The sequence below is a fragment of the Neophocaena asiaeorientalis genome, unplaced genomic scaffold (genome assembly GCF_003031525.2).
Source record: "Neophocaena asiaeorientalis asiaeorientalis breed wild unplaced genomic scaffold, Neophocaena_asiaeorientalis_V1.1 scaffold114, whole genome shotgun sequence".
NCBI classification, from domain to species: Eukaryota; Metazoa; Chordata; class Mammalia; order Artiodactyla; family Phocoenidae; genus Neophocaena; species Neophocaena asiaeorientalis.
In genome coordinates this window covers 7,036,116-7,055,991 of record NW_020173116.1, presented here as the reverse complement: position 1 = coordinate 7,055,991, position 19,876 = coordinate 7,036,116, and the positions used below count along the sequence as shown (strand labels likewise).

The 19,876-nt window shown below is 43.5% G+C and overlaps 1 protein-coding gene across 5 annotated transcripts; it reads right to left on the bottom strand.

The window, feature by feature from the left end:
• Positions 1 to 3,261: 3,261 nt before the first annotated feature.
• ZNF2 (zinc finger protein 2) lies at positions 3,262 to 18,268 on the bottom strand. 5 transcript variants are annotated; one of them, XM_024743778.1, is made up of 7 exons: positions 18,241 to 18,268; positions 16,565 to 16,758; positions 15,144 to 15,233; positions 10,147 to 10,218; positions 8,763 to 8,889; positions 5,662 to 5,775; positions 3,262 to 5,130 (listed from the first exon to the last, which is right to left on the bottom strand). In XM_024743778.1, exons 4-7 carry the CDS (start codon positions 10,177 to 10,179, stop codon positions 4,124 to 4,126), a joined length of 1,281 nt encoding a protein of 426 aa, XP_024599546.1. In that variant the 5' UTR covers positions 10,180 to 10,218; positions 15,144 to 15,233; positions 16,565 to 16,758; positions 18,241 to 18,268; the 3' UTR covers positions 3,262 to 4,123. The 5 variants fall into 5 exon arrangements, with proteins under 5 accessions (XP_024599546.1, XP_024599547.1, XP_024599548.1 ...); XM_024743779.1 differs by having other exon boundaries at positions 16,633 to 16,758; XM_024743780.1 differs by lacking the exon at positions 15,144 to 15,233.
• Between the last annotated feature and the right edge of the window lie 1,608 nt (positions 18,269 to 19,876).

Here is a 19,876-nt window from a genome sequence, read left to right as displayed (position 1 = left end):
GAGCTTCCTCCTCCCTCCAGAATCATAATAAATGGATTCTAATATCCTGCTCAGAAAGAGATAAAATACATGATCACATGAAGTATCTTTTAACTTTCCCTAACTAGCAACCTTGGATACGTCCTCCTCCATATCCTCATTGGGTTGTTAGAGGTTCATCAAGTAACATCTTTTCCCCACTTGAGTTTTGATCGAACTCAGAACAAAGGAGGCAGGCACATAGAGATCAGAACAGCTGTTTTGAGAGCTGCTGAAAAATGTGTCTGAGGGACAGTGACAACAGGTTTCCCCAGCCTGGACCCCACCCAGATATTTGTCCTACTGGAAGCGGAAGACTGCTTTCTGCAGGTACACAGTGCTTGCCACGTGGCCAGGAGCAGGCATCCCTCTAACGTCTCCAATGATCAAAGTAATCCCTTACATTTTACCTCTAACAGCCCCGATGATTTTGCAAAACTGTGCTATACAATACAATAGCAGTTGCCCAGAGTGGCTACTGAGCTCCTGAAATGGGGCTAGTCCGAATTTGAGATGTGCTGTAAGAATAAAGTACTTGAAGACTTAGTTTTAAAAAAATGTAGTATCTATCTCAATGCTTTTTATATTGACTCTATTTTGAAGTTTTTAAAATATTTGAATGAAATTCAAATATTGATTGAAATGAAATATTAAAATTAGCTTTTGCTGTTTCATTTTAATATTTAAAATATGGCATTATATTCCTGTTGGGCAGCACTGATCTAAAATGCCTGGACTCGGGTATAGGGCTTAGAGTCTCTTCAAGTTGATTTCATATTTAATGGTCCTGGAGGGGAAAGGTACTGCAGTTTTCCAGGGCCAGATTTGGGTTCTTGTCTCTCACATTGGTGCCATATGATCTTCACACTTCTACTATCAATATAAGCTGATACATACATTTCCCCTGTACATTCAGGCTCTTGTTAATGCATAGTCAAGGAAGACTCTCACCAGGATCCCCATCACCTCAACATGGGTACTTCAACTACTTTCTGCCTTTTTACCGCAGAAGTCCCACCTCGATAAGACAGATCACTTAGGAACTTGACATCCACAGCCAGCTTTCTCTTGGACTTACTAAGGAATCATGATTCTGGCTTTATCAGTATGTTATCTAGGGACTTCCCCGGTGGTCCAGTGGCTAAGATTTTGCGCTCCCAATGCAGGGGGCCCAGGTTCAATCTCTGGTCGGGACACTAGATCCCACACGCATGCCGCAACTGAGAGTTCGCATGTCGCAACAAAGATCCCGTGTGCCGCAACGAAGACCCGGTGCAGCCAAAATTAAAAAAAAAAAAAGTTATCTACTGACCGGCACCCAGTAGCCTTGCTCCCCAGCTCCTCCTCACCTCTGTCTTATTTATGTGAGACTTGAGGGTTAATTTATTCTTAGAAGCACAGGCCTGGGGGTGAGACAAATTTCTGGGATTAGTAGTCCCACCAATTCTCTGTCCCAGGCTTCAGTGCACCGGTTTTCTCTATTTACCATATTGTCTTCATCTCAAAGTTCCCTAGCATTGCTTATCCTTTTCTTTAAAGTGTTGATTCATGGTGTGCTTCTATTAATTTTTGTGGTAAGTGTTTAATTCTCTTAAACTTAGATAGGGCTTATTTAAGCATCAGAGAGATTATTTCATTTTTTTGAAATCCCTTTTAAAGTATTTTGCCTTGTATCTTAAAGAATGTTGGCATAGGGACTTCCCTGGTGGTCCAGTGGGTAAGACTCTGTGCTCCCAATGCAGGGACCCAGGTTCGATCCTTGGTCAGGGAACGAGATCCCAAGTGCTGCAGCCAAAAAAAAAAAAAAAAAGATAGATTAAGAAAAAGAATGCTGGCATACTTCCAGTTTGTCCAATTTCTGATTCGAAGATTTCACCCTACTAATGGCCATTCAGTGAAGCTAAAACCTCAAAATTTAAGACCTCCACTACTCCATACCTTATCGAGAGGTAAAATGGCCCTTTCCTCAGAATTTTTAGGAGATGGAACAGTACTCCACCTTTTAAAAATGCTCTGCAGATCACCAAATTTTAGAAAGGAACAAAGGGAGAACTGCTGACTTTATGTCCCCACCCTGTTTCGATTACCACTTTACTCAGAAGTCCATTCTAGTCTCATCTTGCTGACAATGGCAGAGTATCTTAGGGGAATACCTGACATTCAATTTACTTTTAACAAGGCAATAAATTAAAGATTCAGGACTCTCAGAGACAGTCATCAGCCAAAAGTCTGTCAGTAGTTTCTTTTATTTTGTACTTGACATTATTAAATAATGATATTATCCACTTCAGTAGATTCTGCACTCTGTTTTTCCTCAAGTTACTTTGAGAGTCCACATGTGAAAAGTCTTCCTGCCGCTTATCTGCTTTAAGAAAGGTGGATCAATAGGGTTGTGGGTAGATTAGGGAAGGGTCTGTTTGGAATTCCAGCTTCTTGAATCAGACTTTTACTCCCAGGGAGAAATGCACGTTGGTCCACTGGGATTCATGCAGGGCGAGGTAAGTTCCAGACAGCCTTTCAGAATCAAGTCCCCTTCTGGGCTTCACCTTAAGCAAATAGAAAGGGAATGCAGAGCCTAGAGTCAAAGCTGCCTGGTGCCTGTCAATAAAATAAAAATATAGGACTGGGTCCAGGGAATAGCAGGGCTTTGGGAGTCGAGATTTCAAGTTTAGCAATGTGGGATCACCTCATGCCACACCTTAAATATTCAGAGACGTTTTCATTAAACAGGGAGCTATTTTAGGTCTTGAGTAAGGCAATGATGGGCAGGAAGGGATCATTTGGAAAGACCGGCCTAACAGTAATATGAAAAATGTAACTTGTGACAGAGGCTGTTTATATTAACCAAATGTTGAGGTGCCTGTTGACTTTCCTAGTATCTTGGTGCTGGGATCTGGTTTATGAGATATAAACAGAAGTGATGGCCCTGAAAAATATCCCAGCATACCCCCCAGCTTTCTCTTCCATGATGACCTTGGAGGCAACATGTTCTAAATGATGAGGATGAAGGAAGACAGACTCATATCTGAGTTTATGTGAGAAATGAATATTTGGGGTTCACTTATTGCCCCATAGCTTAACATCTCTCTCCTCAATAATGAAGAGGAAAGAATTCGAATCAAGGAGTGTCTACTGCAGTAATGGGAGCCTGAGATGATAAAGGTACAGGCTAGACTGTGAAATTCAGAGAAAGGATGTGAATCTAAGAGGTGTTTTAAATAGAACTTGGTAAGTCAAAGAGTCATTAATTCAGATAACTATTTATTGAGCACCTATTATTTGCAAGGCACTGTGTGAGATACAAAGACATATAAGTCACAACTCCGAGTGCTTACAACCTGGTTGAGGAAATAATACATGTACATAAATTATAAAACAAACCTTATAGCATTATGGTAAAGAGAACAGACTTTGACGGGAGACCTGTATTCAAGACCTGGCTTCACCTTTTACTAGCTGTCATATTGGGCAAGTTATTTAACTCCTCTAAACTTCAGTTTGCTCATCTGTAATATGTGGGTAGTAACAGTACCTACTTCAGAGGGTTAGTGAGAGGAGAAAATAATCTACTCCTTGCAAAACTCTCAGCTGAGTGCTTGCCCCATAATAAGCGCTCAATAAGTGCTAGCTACTAGTAGTAGTATTAAGAGATCTAGAAGCTGGGACACAACAGAACAAGGTCAGTGCCCAAAAAGTCTCCAAGAGAGAGGGACTAACGGCTATAAAGAACTGTTCTGGAAACAACAGTATTGCTCTGACATTAGTGTGCCTTCCCCTCCTGCTGTGGCCTCCAGTTATTTAAAGTGTAGTGATACCTGGGGCCTAGGACGAGGGGTGTGTCTGAGGATGGCCTCCTAACGTTTGTCCCTATCGTCTGACAAACCTCTGCAAAATGTTGACTCTAAAGAGTCACATCCTAATTTCTGGCATCCCACAACAGCTCTATAACACTGGGTAGAGAATGTTCCTTCAAACACTGTGGTAACAGAGGCAGGTAAGGAGAGTAGTAGCCAGAATAGGTGCAATGACTGGGAGATGGATTTAAGTTGGGGAAGACCTATCTTGAGTTTGCATGGAGGTCCTTTAACTAAAGCTTTTGCTCAACTCAGTCTATTCCCTGTTTGGCATAACGCCTTTGATGTTGAATAACTGATGATTTGGAACTGAAAACCTTCCCACACACGCTGCATTCAAAGGGCTTCTCTCCTGTATGAACCCTCTGGTGTCGCGTAAGCCGGCACCTCTGGCTAAAGGCTTTTCCACATTCGCTGCATTCATATGGCTTGTCTCCGGTGTGAATCTTCTGATGTTGAGTAAGGGAGGAGCGGTCAAAGAAAGCTTTCCCGCACTCGCTGCACTGATAGCGAGGCTCTCCAGCGTGGGCTTTCTGATGTCTATTCAGAGATGAGACACCATAGAAGGCTTTCCCACACTCGTTACATTCATACGGCTTCCTGCCCGTATGGATTAGCTGATGTCGAGTAAGAATACTTTTCTGGCTAAAGGCTTTCCCACACTGATTACATTCATAAGGACTTTCTCCAGTATGAATTCTCTGGTGTCGAGTAAGGGATGAGCGGTCAAAGAAGGCTTTTCCACACTCATTGCATTTAAAGGGCTTCTCTCCAGTATGAATTCGCTGATGTACAGTTAGGGATGAACGGTCGAAAAAGGCTTTCCCACAGGCATTGCACTCGTAGGGGCTCTCCCCAGTGTGCGACATCAGATGTCTACTGAGACTGCTCCTGTGACTGAAGGCTTTCCCGCACTCAGGACAGTCATAGGGCTTCTCTCCAGTGTGAGTCCTCTGATGGCGAATAAGGGAGGAGTGGTCAAAAAAGGTCTTCCCACAGTCACTGCATTCCTGGTCTCTCTCTTTAGTGAGAATTTTCTTGGGAGGGGTTGCCCCATGCTGCAACCTTTCCTCCTGAGAAAGGGATTTCTTGCAGGACTCCACTGCAGGGCTTTCCTTCTCTGTTCCCAACCCACCATCCACTACATGAACTTCAAATTTAGGAGATGAAGGACCTTTCATTCCAAGCTTTTCCCTCAATGTTCTTTCTGATTTTTCTTCTTCTGAAGCACCTTGAATCTCAGGCTTAGTCTCCCAGTCTGGAATGGACAGAAAACACAGATGCATGTTTCTTTCTTGGGCTAGGAAATGTTACAGCAGAGAGGAGAGATGCTATGATAAATCTGAAAAGTCATGTACAGTCACCGCATTGCTTGCTCCCAGAAAGTGTTACACTCTAGGGAGAAACCAAGACTTGGGACTGAAATGGGGAATAGAACTGATAGTGGAAATCTCAGAAAAGAGGAGAATTTCCATTGGGAGCATGGCTAGGTTAATTAGGAGAGCTGGCTAAGTGGAGGGGATGGTGAGGAATAGGAATATCAAAGTGTGAATGGGTAATGTGACAGGTCTGAGAAAGTAAACATTTGGTGAATAATAGTGCACAGAACTTTAAGGTGTAGAGAAAAAGAAAAAAAAAAAAAGCACTGGTGGGGGACAGAGAATAAATAATAAAGGACAAGATTTGAATTTGAGAAAAAGGTGATACCCAATACTCCCTCCCACATACACCTAAATAACAACCACAAAACAAAACAAAACTCTGCCCTGCCCAGTTCATACTCAATTACCTTGAGAGACATTCTCTGCACATTCTTTCCCCTCAGATCCATGAAGCTCCACTATCCAAGGCTCATCCCCTCTCTTCAACTGAAAAATCACATCAGGTCCAGGAACTGGAAGTCCTGCTCATGGAGAAAGAAACAAGCCAGGTGGTCATGTGTGATTAAATACACAATGATTCCAAAGCTAATCCTAACCTCTACGTCTTTCAGAGAGCAAATGCAAAAGGCAGAAAGTGCACACCAGGAATACAGAGTATGAAGTCATATAAGGAATTCAGGAAACTCTGAATGGAGGTCAAGACTGAGGTTCTAAAAAGGAACAAATGGCATTTGGTCAGAGAGTTGATAGACTCCATTTGAATTAATGTGTTTATTCTTCCCCACGAAGTGAATGGGATGATCCTAGCTTTAGCACTGGTAGGATGGGGGGAAAAGTCCTTAACTCAGAGAAGATGAGAATGAAGAAAGGTCACAGTGAATAAGAATGTGTAATGTGGGGGCTTCTCTGGTGGCGCAGTGGTTAAGAATCTGCCTGCCAATGCAGAAGACACAGGTTCGAGCCTTGGTCTGGGAAGATCCCACATGCCGCAGAGCAACTAAGCCCATGCGCCACAACTACTGAGCCTGCGCTCTAGAGCATTCGAGCCACAGCTGCTGAAGCCCGCACACCTAGAGCCCATGCTCCGCAACAAAGAGAAGCCACCGCAATGAGAAGCCCGCGCACCACAACAAAGAGTAGACCCCACTCGCTGCAACTAGAGAAAGCCCATGTGCAGCAATGAAGACCCCACGCAGCCAAAAATAAATACATTTATATTTTAAAAAAAGAATATGTAATGTGTATTATATAGGTGCCCATTTTTGTTTGTTTATTTACCCTTTACTATTGTGATTTTATTTAAACAAGTGGATCATGTTCATTGTAGGAAATCTAGAGGCATGTACAAGTAATAAGAAAAATCACCTTTCGTACTTTGTATTCATTTCTTTCTTTCTATTCACTTTGATACTGAAAGATACCTATAGATACATTTTGTTAAAAACTGGATAATGACAATTATATCTCAATTTTTGAAAACAATAAAAAAACTACTGGAGAGCGATTTTGGAAAATAACTAAGACTACCCCAACTAAAATCATTCCTATTTGATTTATTTTGACATCTACAAGTAGATAATTTCTAAATCCATAACGATTCATTATATATAATATATGTCACTCCAGGAACTTTTACATTGAAAACATCATTTTGGGCAGAAGACTCTCAATTAAAAAAACAAACAAACAAGGAAAAACCCCCAATAACTGGATAATGAAATAATGTTAAATTTTAAACTTGATTTTTTCACATAATAAAAAATTTAAAATATTACTTTAATTAGCACAGCTCTACCTCACCATTTTAATGGCTACATGGTATTACATTGTATGGAATAACATCATTTATTTAATTAATCTCTTGCTGACAGACATTCCAGACTGTTTTCAATGTTTTGCTAAAACAAACAATGGTATGATGAATATCTGTGTACACCACAGGCTGCTAATCTTATTATTTCCTTAGGACAAATTTCTAGAAGTGAATCTGTCCATCTTTGGTTACATTTAAAAAACAAATCCCCTCCTAGAAATAGTCTTGAGGTCTAAACTTCCCCTGCATTGGGACCCCTGACTTGGGCAAGAGAGGTACTTTCTTCTTGGGCCCAAGGATCATCGATCTGGTTGTATGCTGACTCTCTGCTGAGAACGGCCACATTCATCACCTGTCCATGGCTTCCTGTCTCTGTCCTTAGATTTCTATTTTTCCTACCAAAGTGACAAAGGCTCAGCAGTCTCCCTTAATGCTCCCTAAACATTCTCTTCTGTTTCCAGATTTGTCCTGTTTAAGCTACTCCAGGGTGTTGTGCTTGCTTTTTTGACCTGCCTTGAATGAAATCTGCGATGTGACTCCTTTTACTGCCTCCTGCTGCTGATTTTAAGTCTATTCTAAATCTGTACACACTCAGCCTCTTATTCTGGAAGCTCCTGAGAGGTTCTCCTTACAGGAGCCCAACTTTACTCTCACGAATACCTCACATCAGCAGTAGCTCTTAATTTTCCTTTTGTCACACGAGTCTCTATCATTGCAAAGTGCCTTCTGCAGGCATCTCTCTAAGATGTCCTTAAGACAAATATTCAAAATCAAACACATTTCTAGTGACCTACTCTGAGCTACAACCTTCTAATCTCACCCCTACATGCCCTCTTTTTTTTTTTGGCATGCGCGTGTGGCATGCAAGATCTTAGGTCCTGACCAGGGATCAAACCCACACACCCTGCAGTGGAAGCACAGAGTCTTAACCACTGGACTGCTAGGGAAGTCCCCCTCTTTTTTTTTTTTTAATTGAAGAATAGCTGATTTACAATGTTGTGTTAATTTCTGCTGTACAGCCAAGTGACTCAGCTATACATATATATATATACACACACACACACACACACACACATATATATTCTTTTTCATCAACAGATTCTTTTCCATTATGGTTTATCGCAGGACATTAAATATTGTTCCCTGTGCTAAAGAGTAGGACACTGTTGTCCATCTGCCTTTTTTTTTTTTTAAATGGAAACACTTCTTTCCCCCTCCTCTGTTTCTCTGAGGAGAAATTTTCCCTCAACGAGAATGCCCCTTGCACTCCCCCTTAGTACTCTGGATGGAGCTGAGTAAGTTACTGCTGAGCTGAGGGAAGACCCGGGCGTAGGTAACTCGGCCTCTTCTGCTGGCCCCAACCCTCTGGAGAGCAGTTCCCTGCAGCAGGCTCTCACATGCCCTGCTCCTCCTGGCCCTGGCCCTGGCCCTCCGTGTTGCAGGGCCAGGCTTCTCAGCAAGGGCCCCTTGGTTGTCCAGTCTGCTTACAGCTCAGGGAGCAAGCCTGTCCCGGGCTGGGGTTCAGGATTAAGAAACCCACTCTTGCTGTACACCTAAGCCACATCCCTCTGCTCTTCGATCTTGTCTCTCAGGGGTTCTGACTTGGATGGGAGGAGAAGAGGTGTCCATTTATTAGCCTCTCGAGCCCACATCCACACAGTACAGAGTCTACTCCTGGTGGGAAACTCTCCTTACCCAACGAGACAATGCTCTTATAGTTCTCCAGCATCACCTCCTTGTAGAGGTCCCTCTGAGTAGGGACCAGACACCTCCACTCTTCATCTGTGAAAACCACCGCCACGTCCTCGAATGTCACTGGGTCCTGGAAACACAATTACATTCTCCTTATTCATAACCCTTCTCTTTACATGGCCAGACAAAACTATCATAATGATGACAGCCTGGAGGATGCAGAGGGAGTGGAAAGAAAATGGTTCTGACAAAGTAAGGCTTTGAAGCATTTGGGGAAAGTGCTATACTCCCCCGAGGCATGAAGTTCTTGGTCACAACCCCACACTCCCTTCCTAGCCGAGCCTCTGAATATCAGGGGCTCTTTTTTCAGACTTACAGAAAATGTGCAAGAATAGAACAAAGAATTCCCATGTACCCTTCACCCAGCTTCCCCAAATTAACATTTTCCACACTGGCTTTATCTTTCTGTCTCTCTCAGTACACGCACATTCACCTATCTTCTTCCTGAACTTCTTTAGAGTAACTTGCAAACATGATGTCTCTTTACTCATAAATGTTTCAATGTGTATTTTGTAAGAACAAGGATATCCTCTTGTATAATCACAGCATGATTGTAAAAATCAGGATAGCAGTGATATTATATAATTATCTAATCTACAACCTTAGTCAAATTTCACCAATTGTCTGTGTGTGTGTGTGTGTGTGTGTGTGTGTGTGTGTGTGTTTTAAAAAATCCTTCAAATAATGGTGTAGATTAGATCATCTTTAAGATCTCTCTCATTTCACTCTGCTGTTCTGTGATTCTGTAAGGTTGCATCTTTACCCCCAATCCTGAAACCCAGATGAGTCTCCACAGTGTCTGCAGAAGCTCTAAGCCAGAGCATGGAATTCAAGACTCTGCCCTTGGGCAGGAAGGGGGTAAATCACATGTCTCTACCCACACAAAACTCTCTTCAGGACTCTTTCAACTTCACTGAGGTGCTTTACAGTATGTGTCACGTTCTCCGCCTAACCCAACAATTCCCTGGGATATGGGGACCTACTTTCAGTCCATACATAGTGGATGTACTAAAGGGAAGTCAGAACTAGAAACAGCCCGCTGTTCCCCAAACCTTCCAATCAGACCCGTACCATTGGTTTTTGGGCAAAATTGCTTAGGGTGAAGGCCACAGGGGCTGCGTGCCTGGTGACAGGCTAGTGGGCACATGTTCAAGGCAAGGAAGCATCACTGAAAGATATCACAAATCAAATGGGAAGGACACACTCCCTAAGGAGTCCTTCCTCCACCTGGTTGGGTTTGATCAAAGAAGCTCCAAGATAGAGAAAGAAACGTGGTTACATTCTGGAGCCTGATACAGTATTTCAGAAACACAAAAGTCCAACTCACCTGGAATCTGGTAGTCAGAGACACAGCAGCCATTCCCTCCCGAGTGCTCTCCTTGCAGAGAAGAGCCGAGTCCTAATGAGGCAGAGGTGTGGGATGAGAAAGAGGATAGAAGAGCAGTCTTCTTTTGTAGTTTTGTGACCCATGAAGCAAGAAATCTCCACACACCAGTGAGTTATGTACTCACCTTCATTCTCAATACCCTACAAAAAGGGAAGGCAAAGTAAAGCAAGGCCAAGAGCAAGCCCATCCCATCCCAGAACTAGAGCGAAAGGCCATGGATACTGTTATGCAGAACACGATGTGGTGCTTGTTTTACCATAATCTTAGAGGCAAAGTTCTGTTCCTGGCAGTCAAGAACATATTAAGGCTCATACCGTCTTTACAAATTCACATTCAACATTGCTCAGAATGATTACTGGACAAAAAGCATAAGAAATTTTATGAATGGCTATATGGACGAGTTCTGTCAGGGAAATACCCATAGCCTCTTCAAAGGAAAAATGCCCCATTCACAGCAATACCCGATGCTAAAGGAGCAGCCCTTGGGCAGCCACAGTTTGTCCCGCGTGACCCTGCCTCTCACTCCTGGAGCCACACTGATTAGGCCACAGGTGGGCAATGCACAGGCTGACCAGTGGACGGACGTATGGTCTGGCTTGAAAAGATGACATCCATCCTCAGGATCGTGAACTAAGAAATGCTGGGACAACGAGGGGGTGATGAGCTGAAAGGATACCATGAGGGACAGAAGTAGCCACGAGGGTCAAGGAGCCAAAGGTACCAGGAAGCAGAACCCATGAGCACGTGGGAGGCACGAGGTAGAGAATAGGCCGTAATAGACTAAACACAGGCGGGCACATTGGTGGTGAAGCACTGAAGCAAAGACCCAAGAATTCCTGGCCTTGAAGGCCCTAATTCACCTAGCACCACCCCAGACAGCAATTTGCATGCAGACCAGCCTTATTGATTCTCAGATTTCCATAAGACTGTAACCCTCTCAGGCTTTGTGTGAATCTTTATCACCAAACTTTACTTGCATTAACTGAGTCCATCTCAGTTTCTCACAATCAAGAGTCTAATTGAGACATAGTCAAATCAAGCATTTTGGGGATTCATGAGTGGGGTGTGGGGAGAGTGTGGTCCTGAGAAGGAGAAGGAAAGGGTGTGTATGTGGCTCAATGACTACTGTCCTGCAGCCAAGGGAATGTATTCATTGATCCTTGTTATTCCTTCATCCATCTATCCAACCAACATTTATTCAGCACCAACTATTTATGCAAAAGAAGTATGACACTGTCCTTGTCTTTCAAAAGCTTATGGACTACTACGCAGGACAAACAAGTAATCAAGTTAATATTTCACTACAGGATGAATAGATGCTCTAAAGAGATGTGCACAGCTAACTACGAGACAGCACATCAGAGGCTCGCCTAACCCAGACGGGAGGCAGGGAGGAACATTGCCGGTTTCTTGGCAGAAGTGGGACCTAAGGTAAGTTTTGATTTGGGGGAGGCATTAGAACATTCTAGGCACACACAAAAAATCAAGTTTTCCAAAAACAAGGAGGCAGGTCTTTACAGGGAAAGGATTAAAAACTGTAATGAGTTTAGAATGGCAATGTTTAGGTTGGGGCAGTGCTGGGGGGGAAGATGGGGTTGAAGAAGTAGGCAGAGACCAGCTAGATCAAGGAGAGCTCTGCGTGGTCCTACTCCCACTGGCACGGGGATCACAGAAGGACTTAAGCATGGAAGGGTCACCACCAGATTTGTGTTTTAGAAAGATCTTTGCAATTTGTATCAAGGGCCTTAAAATACATATCTTTGACCCAGCAATTTTCTCCTCGGAGTTTTTCCTAAGGAAATAAGTAAGAACACATGCAAAGTTTTTTATTAATCGTCACTGACACTAACCTTTACTGAGTGCCATGTGAGGCAACCTCCTAAGCACTCGACATGTGTCATCTCATTTAATCCTTACAATACAGCAAAAATTTGAAATAGCCTAAGTTTCTAACATAAGAGATTTGAGGGCTTCCCTGGTGGCGCAGTGGTTAAGAATCCCTGCTAATGCAGGGGACACGGGTTTGAGCCCTGGTTCGGGAAGATCCCACATGCCGCAGAGCACCTAAGCCCATGTGCCACAACTACTGAGCCTGCGCTCTAGAGCCCACGAGCCACAACTACTGACGCCCGTGTGCCTAGCTCCCATGTTCTGCAACAAGAGAAGCCACCACAATGAGAAGCCCACGTACCGCAACGAAGAGTAGCCCCCACTCACTGCAGCTAGAAAAAGCCCGCGCACAGCAATGAAGACCCAATGCAGCCAAAAATAAATAAGTAAATAAATTTATTAAAAAGATAAAATAAAAAATAAAATAGGAGATTTGATTAAATAATTTATGGTCCAGACCATACATACAATGGAATACCACTGATATTATCATATTAATATGATAATGTTATCATATTTTAAATGTTACTTTATATGACAATTAATATCATATTAATAATAACTAGCATTTATTGAACTTATGCTACTGACCAGGCACTGTGCTAGTACGCTTTATAAGAATACTTTAATTCCATCCTCATGAATCAATAAGGTGAGACTGTTTCACAGATTAGGAAATTTAGGCTTTGTAAGAGGCTGAGGCAGAATTTGAACCCCAGTCTGGCTAGCAGTTTTTAACCTCTATGCTGTAATGATTTATTTTCATGAAAAGATAGCCACACAGATAACGGACCAATAGACTAGAAAATACCAAAACATATCAAAGCAGGTAGGAAAGCTTGACACATGACAGAAGTGGCATCACAAATCACCGGGGGAACGATCACTAGTAATAAACTGCAAACAACTTACATGTTCATCAATAGGATAAACTGTGATTTTATATGTGTATGTGTGTGTGAATATTATACCTTGATTAAGATGAATGAACTAGAACCTCACGTTAGTAATATAAATTCCAGAAATATAATTACTGAGCAAAAATAATGTTATAGAATGACTTACTATGTAATAGTTATATAAAATTTAAAAACAGGTAAATGGTATCTACAAAAATCTATATGGGACAATAAGCAACAGATTGTGAGTATCTCTGGGAAAGAAGGGAAATAGGATTGGGGAGGGATACCTAGGAGACTTCAACTTTGTAATGTTTTGTTAAAAAAATCTAAAGGGAAAAAAAAACAAAGAAATTCACACAACATTAAGTGAAGAATGCACACTTTTAAAATTACATAATTGAGCGCGCACACACGTACAGAAAAAAGACTGGAAGAATATATATTAAAATGTAAATGGAATTTGAGTGGTGGCATTACAAGTGATTTTTATTTCTTACAATTCCTTATATTCTGATTTTTTTTTTTTACAAGAGTTATGTGTTTACTTTGGTGTACAGGAAAAATAACAGGAAGGAAGGAACGGAGGTGTGCAGAAAGTTATAGCAGACCTGAGACTGCCATTCTTGGGAACATCTACTTGCAATGTTGGCCCTTGGCTGGGGTCTGGGAACTTCAATTTTAAGAGGGTTTCCTAAGAGGTAGGGTGGGCCATTATGCCTAAACTATTTGTGCAAACAATATGGTTTCTGCTGAACACCTGCTGTCTTGCTAGAGGGCCTGGAATTTTGGTATATGTTAGGCAGGAGGTGCCTACGTGGCTAGCCCTCACTAAAAAGCTTGGGCTCTGAGTCTAAAGAACTTATTTGGGCTGACACATCACACACATGTTGCTGCATTTTCATTGTCGGAGGAGGAAGGGCTCTGTGTGACCCCTCATGGGAGGGAGAGAGCATGAGGAAGACTTCCCATGGGTTCCTCCAGACTCTGCCCATCTGTCCCCCTTATGATCTGGCCGTGTATCCTTGCGAGATCACTGTCCTCATCTTAGCCATGAGTATAACTATGGGCTGAGTCCTGAGTCCTGCTAACAAATCCCTGAATGAGGGGTGATCTTGGGCACCCCCGACACAGGCGGCCATACCACTCTGGGTAGCTGTGGCAGAATGGGAGCAGAGGAGGCGAGTAGACCGGTGAGGAGACGATTACAATTAACTAAGCAAGAAATGATGAAGAACTGGACAGCAGACATAGAGAGAAGGGGAATTACTGTTGAGATATTAAGAATAGACCATAGATTAGAAGCGGAGGCTGAAGGTGATGGGAGAGGCAAGGATGACTCCAGGTCACGGATCTGAGCAACGTGTGAATAATGGCACCATTCATAGAGATGAGCGACAGAAAAGTAGTTTTGGAGGGAAAGCTAAGAAGTACAGTTTTGGGCATTTAGAATTTGAGCTGTTTCCACATCTCTGGATAGGAAAAAAATCAGATGACTCTGGCTCCCACTGACCAAGTTGTAAAAATTATTATTGCCAAATGAAATCACTTGAATTTTGAAAAACTGTGAGTTTCATTCAAAATAGAAAGGTTAATATAAAGTATTTTTAAAATGGTTATAATACAAAGAAGGCAATGTTCAAGCCTTTAGTTATATATAGTAGTACTTTGTTTTTTTCTATTATTTGTAAGACTATTCATAAAGTATAGACGTAGCCTTGAGATATATAGTTGTATTCATTCACATAAGCATGAAAAAAGAAACCTAGGAAAAGGGGATAAACAAAGTAATCCTAGAAATAGGAATTCCGTACCCCAAACAGGAAGGACTAACCAGCAATGGGACCAGGTAGAAAGAACATGGGCGCCTCACAATGAACCAACCTCAGATTCTAAAGAGGCAAAGTAACTGCAGACTTAATCCTTCTTCCCTTAGCAGATGAGCCCTCCAGCTGGGCTTATTAATTATAAGATACTAATAAGGTAAGTTACGTTTTCAAAAATGCCAAAAGACTAGATCAATATATACTTAATAGACAACGGGTTAACACTGGCCAAGCAAACTTTAAAAGAATATTGCCTTGAGTGAACAACAGTTTGCAAAAACTAAAACCTATGTGAAAGGCAAAAACTTAAAACAAAACTTACTGGAAAAAGAAGTTTGGTGTAACTATAAAAAAGAATCTCAACCTGAGGAGAGATTGGGGTTTGAATCTTGCTAGGAGGCCAAGAGGATACCTGTACAAATGGAAACAAATATACATCAGTTGGCAACCAGAGCCTCCAACTTGTGTTGTCTGCGGCAATATGTATTCTTATACTTGTTGGTCTGTCAAGATTCCTCCATCCCCAGGAGGGTCTCAAAATATTACCCTTGGGTCCTACGGAGATGTCAAAATTAGCATTTAGAGATACAGGAGAGTATAGGAGTAAAGGCTCTGGCAGACCGCTTGAAATCAAAGTCCAGCTCTGCCTCTTCCTACCTGTGTGACCTCAGGTAAGTTTCTTAACCTCTCAGTTTGCCCATCTGTAAAATTGGGATAGTGAAAGTACACATCTCATAAAGTTATTTTGATCCTTAAATAGGATAATACGTGTAAGGCATTTAGAATAATATGCTAAGTAAGTGTCAGGAGTCCTAGGAAGGTAGAAATAAAGAAAATATTAATTACACTGTGTCGCTGCTGTTTTAGAGTAGGTTTAAGTGTAAGTGTAGCCACAATATTGGGATCAAAGTATTTGTATATGTTGTCTAAAGCATTAGAACTTTTTGAACAAATCAGCTGAACTACATCTGAAATTGTTGTTGAAACTGCTCAATGTTTAAATGCTTAAAGACAATTTTCAAAGTTTCATTTATTAGATTATAACTTTAATACCCTGAGCATTAACCAAATTACAAAGGTGAGCATAAAAGCTCCCCAGCCATTAAACGACCAGCTAGTATTCCCAAGGTGCTCATCGTCTGTGGGCTCCCTGCCAGGCCAACTTCATTCCCCGTCAGGTCTAGACTCCACCAGCAGTCACTTCGGTAAGCTCTCAGTGGTACTCAGGACTCCTCAAGTCCACCACATTCACATGGAATCACTGCCAGCAAAGGGTCACCTCTGTTTTTCCTCTCCCTATTTCTGGATCTCAGAGTATTTCCGGAGAAAATGCTTTTCAAATTCTTATTCTATACCTTCAAAGTGTGCTCGCCTAGAAAGCTTTTACTATTCCCATCTTAGCTACCCAGCCATCCCAAACCTCCATGGCTACCCTTCATTTTCAGCAGAACACTGTCCTTCACCACACTGAAGCTTCGCAAGAGTGAGTTCTGAGCAAGGTAGGACTGTGGTAGAAAGCATTCCACAGGCCTGGATTACTGACTGTGAAGGCTTGGGCAAGTTACTTAAGCTAACGGTTGACCCCCCCATCCCCTGTTTTTTAATACCTATTTCACAAGGCAGTTATAATAGTAAATGAGACAATTAATGTAAAGCATTTATCTTACAGTCTGTTCAATAAATGAAAGCTTCTTTCCTTTCTACTGCCCAACACCAACCCATTCAACCAATATTTCCAAGTACCTGTTATGTGCTAGGCAGCCTGGGTGTGAGGCCAGCAAAATGGAAATGACTCTTCTCCAGGACTTTACCTTAGCGTCCTACATCTGTGTCCTACTTTCTTTTCCACCATTGTTTCCTCTCAGAATCTGCTTCCTGCATGACCCACTCTTCCTTTCTCCAGCATCTCCCATCGCTTCAGGAGCTTCTTCACATATCTGCAAACAGATATAATCCTCCTCGATGTGAAATTATCTTCACTGAATCCCATGGCCTCCCTCTGGCAAAACAGTTCTGATTTAGATTTTCCTTTCACGATCAAACTTCTTCTACATACCTACTGATGCCACATCATCACCACCTACTCTTCTCAAAGCCATTTTTCTGCTCCTGCCACCCCTCACACACCTGAAACCGCATGCTTGAAAACTGCCAATGCATTTCTGAGCTCTAATTCCGATAGTCCTTTTCTCCTTATTTCTCTGCAGCTTTTTGACTGTTTTGACAAGTTTCTGATATTGCCCAAGGCTCATACTGCATACAGCGTTCTTCCCGCTATCCCGCAGAAAGTCCACGCACACCTGGTGCTCCATTTCCGCCTCTACAGAAATGCTTCCCGAGTCTAGTCCCAACCCCTCTTCCAAACTCATCCTGCATTTCCAAATGACTAAGAATTTTCAATCGGGCATTTTGTTGGCATCTTAAAACCACCTCCCCCTATGCAATTCCCCACATGAGCTCCTCTCCCTGTCCTTACATTTCTAGCAGATGTTCTATTATTCTCCCAGGTGCCCCAAATTCAAACTCTTACCTAGCTATCTTTCCTCCCAAATCTAGTTAGTCACCAGATCCTTCTGAGTCTTCTTTTGCAATGTCATTTGTATCCTTACCCACCACTGACACCATCATCATTCAGGCCCACAACAGCTTGCTTCAGGACTACTACCACTACGAAGCGTGCCTAACTGGTTCCCTGCACTAGTCCCTTCCCCTCTCTAGTCCTGGATGGAACCTCTAGAATAACTGTACCAAAATAGTTTTAGTCCTGTCAGTCCCCGACCCGTCCCATACAATCCACCCTGCTGACCGTGTCTCGTCCTGATCCTCTATGCTCTGACCCCACTGTGCTTTTCCCCACCCTTGTCTCCCACTGTTCCTCCATACTTCACTCTTATACATAGCATTTCCTTCTCAAATCTGCCTAATGCTTCGCTACTTCTTTCCTATTTTTTTCACATCAACTTCTACCTCCTCCACGAAGGTCCCCTGATCTAGTGCGGAGGCCTATGGTAGGGAGCTAAACGAGACAATCTGATGCGATTTCTGGGAAAGACGGAGGGACTGGAGTGGGCGGTACCCTAGACTTAGTGTCAATTCCACCCACGTTTATTAAGCACCTATTCTGGGAAGAAGGTACGGGAGGTGCAGAGGAAGGCTCCAAACTTCCCACGGAACACACGCACACACGGGGGCTGGGGGGACAACTTTCCGTCCGCACCTGTCCGAGCCGGGACGTCGACACACACACACGCACACGCACACACTCACGCACACACGCACACACTCAGACGTTCTGCAGGTTGGCTCCGCCCGCGTCACCTGTTCTACTCCCACAGCACCTCCCCCAAGTTCTCAGTGTCCCCTTCTCTCGGCCGCTGCGCTCACTCGGCTCCGCCAAGACACACACCCACAGCCCTCACCTCCGGCACAGACTGCTCGCGACCCAGGAAGACGGCGCCTTTTCAGGTCGGGAAAGCAGTGCGCCGGCGCAGGGGGTTCTGACGTCCGCGCTCCCCACCAATGCTCGGCTTTGGCAGACTCCATTTCCCAGAAGTCTCAGCGGTTGGCGAGCTTTAATTTGATGTCTAAAGATCTGCGCAAGCGTACCCTTCTAATGAAGGGGTGGGCGGTGCCGAACCGGATCCGACGCGGCAGTGCGGCAGCCTGAGCGCGGAGAGGGCACCGTCGTGGATGCTAGGGACGCTCGTGGTCAGCCTGGAAGTGCTGCCTATGTGTGCTGTCACGTCCCTCCAGCCCTCCGATGGGAGGGAGGGCCGTCCTAAGGAAATGTGCCTCTTTTAGCTTTGGGGGCCGGTCCCTACTGAGGACGACTTCGAGTCTTCTGGCCCTCGGAAGGGGCTTGTTTCCGCTTCAGCTTGTTCACTTTTAAGGAATTTGGTTGTAAAATTTGGGCAGGAGTGACGCAGAGGTTGGTTCTGAGGGTGCGGCTGGGTATGTGCACATTTTTGTGCAGAAAAGAGAAGAGCCCAGGAGTAAGGCAGGTAGCCCGACTCCCGACATTTTGAGTGCACACCAGCCTGTCTTCCTTGGTGCTACTGGAAGGACCCTCGTTGGAGTCTCGCAGGGCTTCTCAACCTTGACTGCACGCCGGAATCACCGAAGAGCTTTGATACATTGATTCCTGGGGCCCACTCTGAGGAGTGAGAGTTTGAAAAGATCTGCAGGTGATCCTAATGTGTAGCTGAAGCGAAGAATCACTGCTCTATAGCTTCAGGGAAGACTTGAGATTATACAAAGAATGTGATGAAGTTCTACAGTCAGGAACAAGTCTACACTTGCACTCAAAAAACCTAAAGTGCCTGCCGTAGGCAAGGCATTGTTACAAATACAAATAAGACACAGTTACTGCCCCAAAGGAACTCGTGTTCCAGTGGACAAATCAGAATGTGAAATTGTTACAACACAAAGCAGTGTGTTCTACAATTATGTCACTGTTGGGAGACACTATTGGGAGTACAACTGAGGAAGCAATTAACTATGGCCGAGAAAGTTGGAAAAAGCTTCCTATAACTGGTATACTTGAAGAAGAGTAATTAGAAAAAATGCAGAGAGAATAGCATCTGCAAAGGTATAGGCTAGAGGATAAAAGTGCAAAGAATTAGCAGCAAGATGAGTGGCTGATGGATAAGGTTTAGGGGCTGATAACCATGACTTGGAGCCAGATGGAGGACGATTTTGTGCTATAGTAAGGGGTTTGGACCTTCCAAGAGGATTAGGACTTGGAAAAGTTACACATAATGTCCAAGACATATTTTCTTGCTGTTCCCTTCTGTGGATGTTTTTGTTTGTTTGTTTTTTGCGGTACGCGGGCCTCTCACTGTTGTGGCCTCTCCCGTTGCGGAGCACAGGCTCCGGACGCGCAGGCCCAGCGGCCATGGCCCACGGGACCAGCCGCTCCGCGGCATGCGGGATCCTCCCAGACCGGGGCGCAAACCCGAGTCCCCTGCATCGGCAGGCGGACTCTCAACCACTGCGCCACCAGGGAAGCCCAGGTGGTTTTTATTATTCGTTTAGCCTCATGCTGAGAGTGGAAAT

Bases quoted from the DNA above. Each gene is read 5' to 3' on its own strand.
- ZNF2 (XM_024743778.1), bottom strand. From the start codon at position 10,179: ATGGCTGCTGTGTCTCTGACTACCAGATTCCAG. The intron at 5,776-8,762 runs GTAAGGAGAGTT...CTCCATGAGCAG, and splicing joins TAAGAGCATTGTCTCGTTGG to GACTTCCAGTTCCTGGACCT. The intron at 5,131-5,661 runs GTAATTGAGTAT...TGTCCATTCCAG, and splicing joins TGCAGAGAATGTCTCTCAAG to ACTGGGAGACTAAGCCTGAG.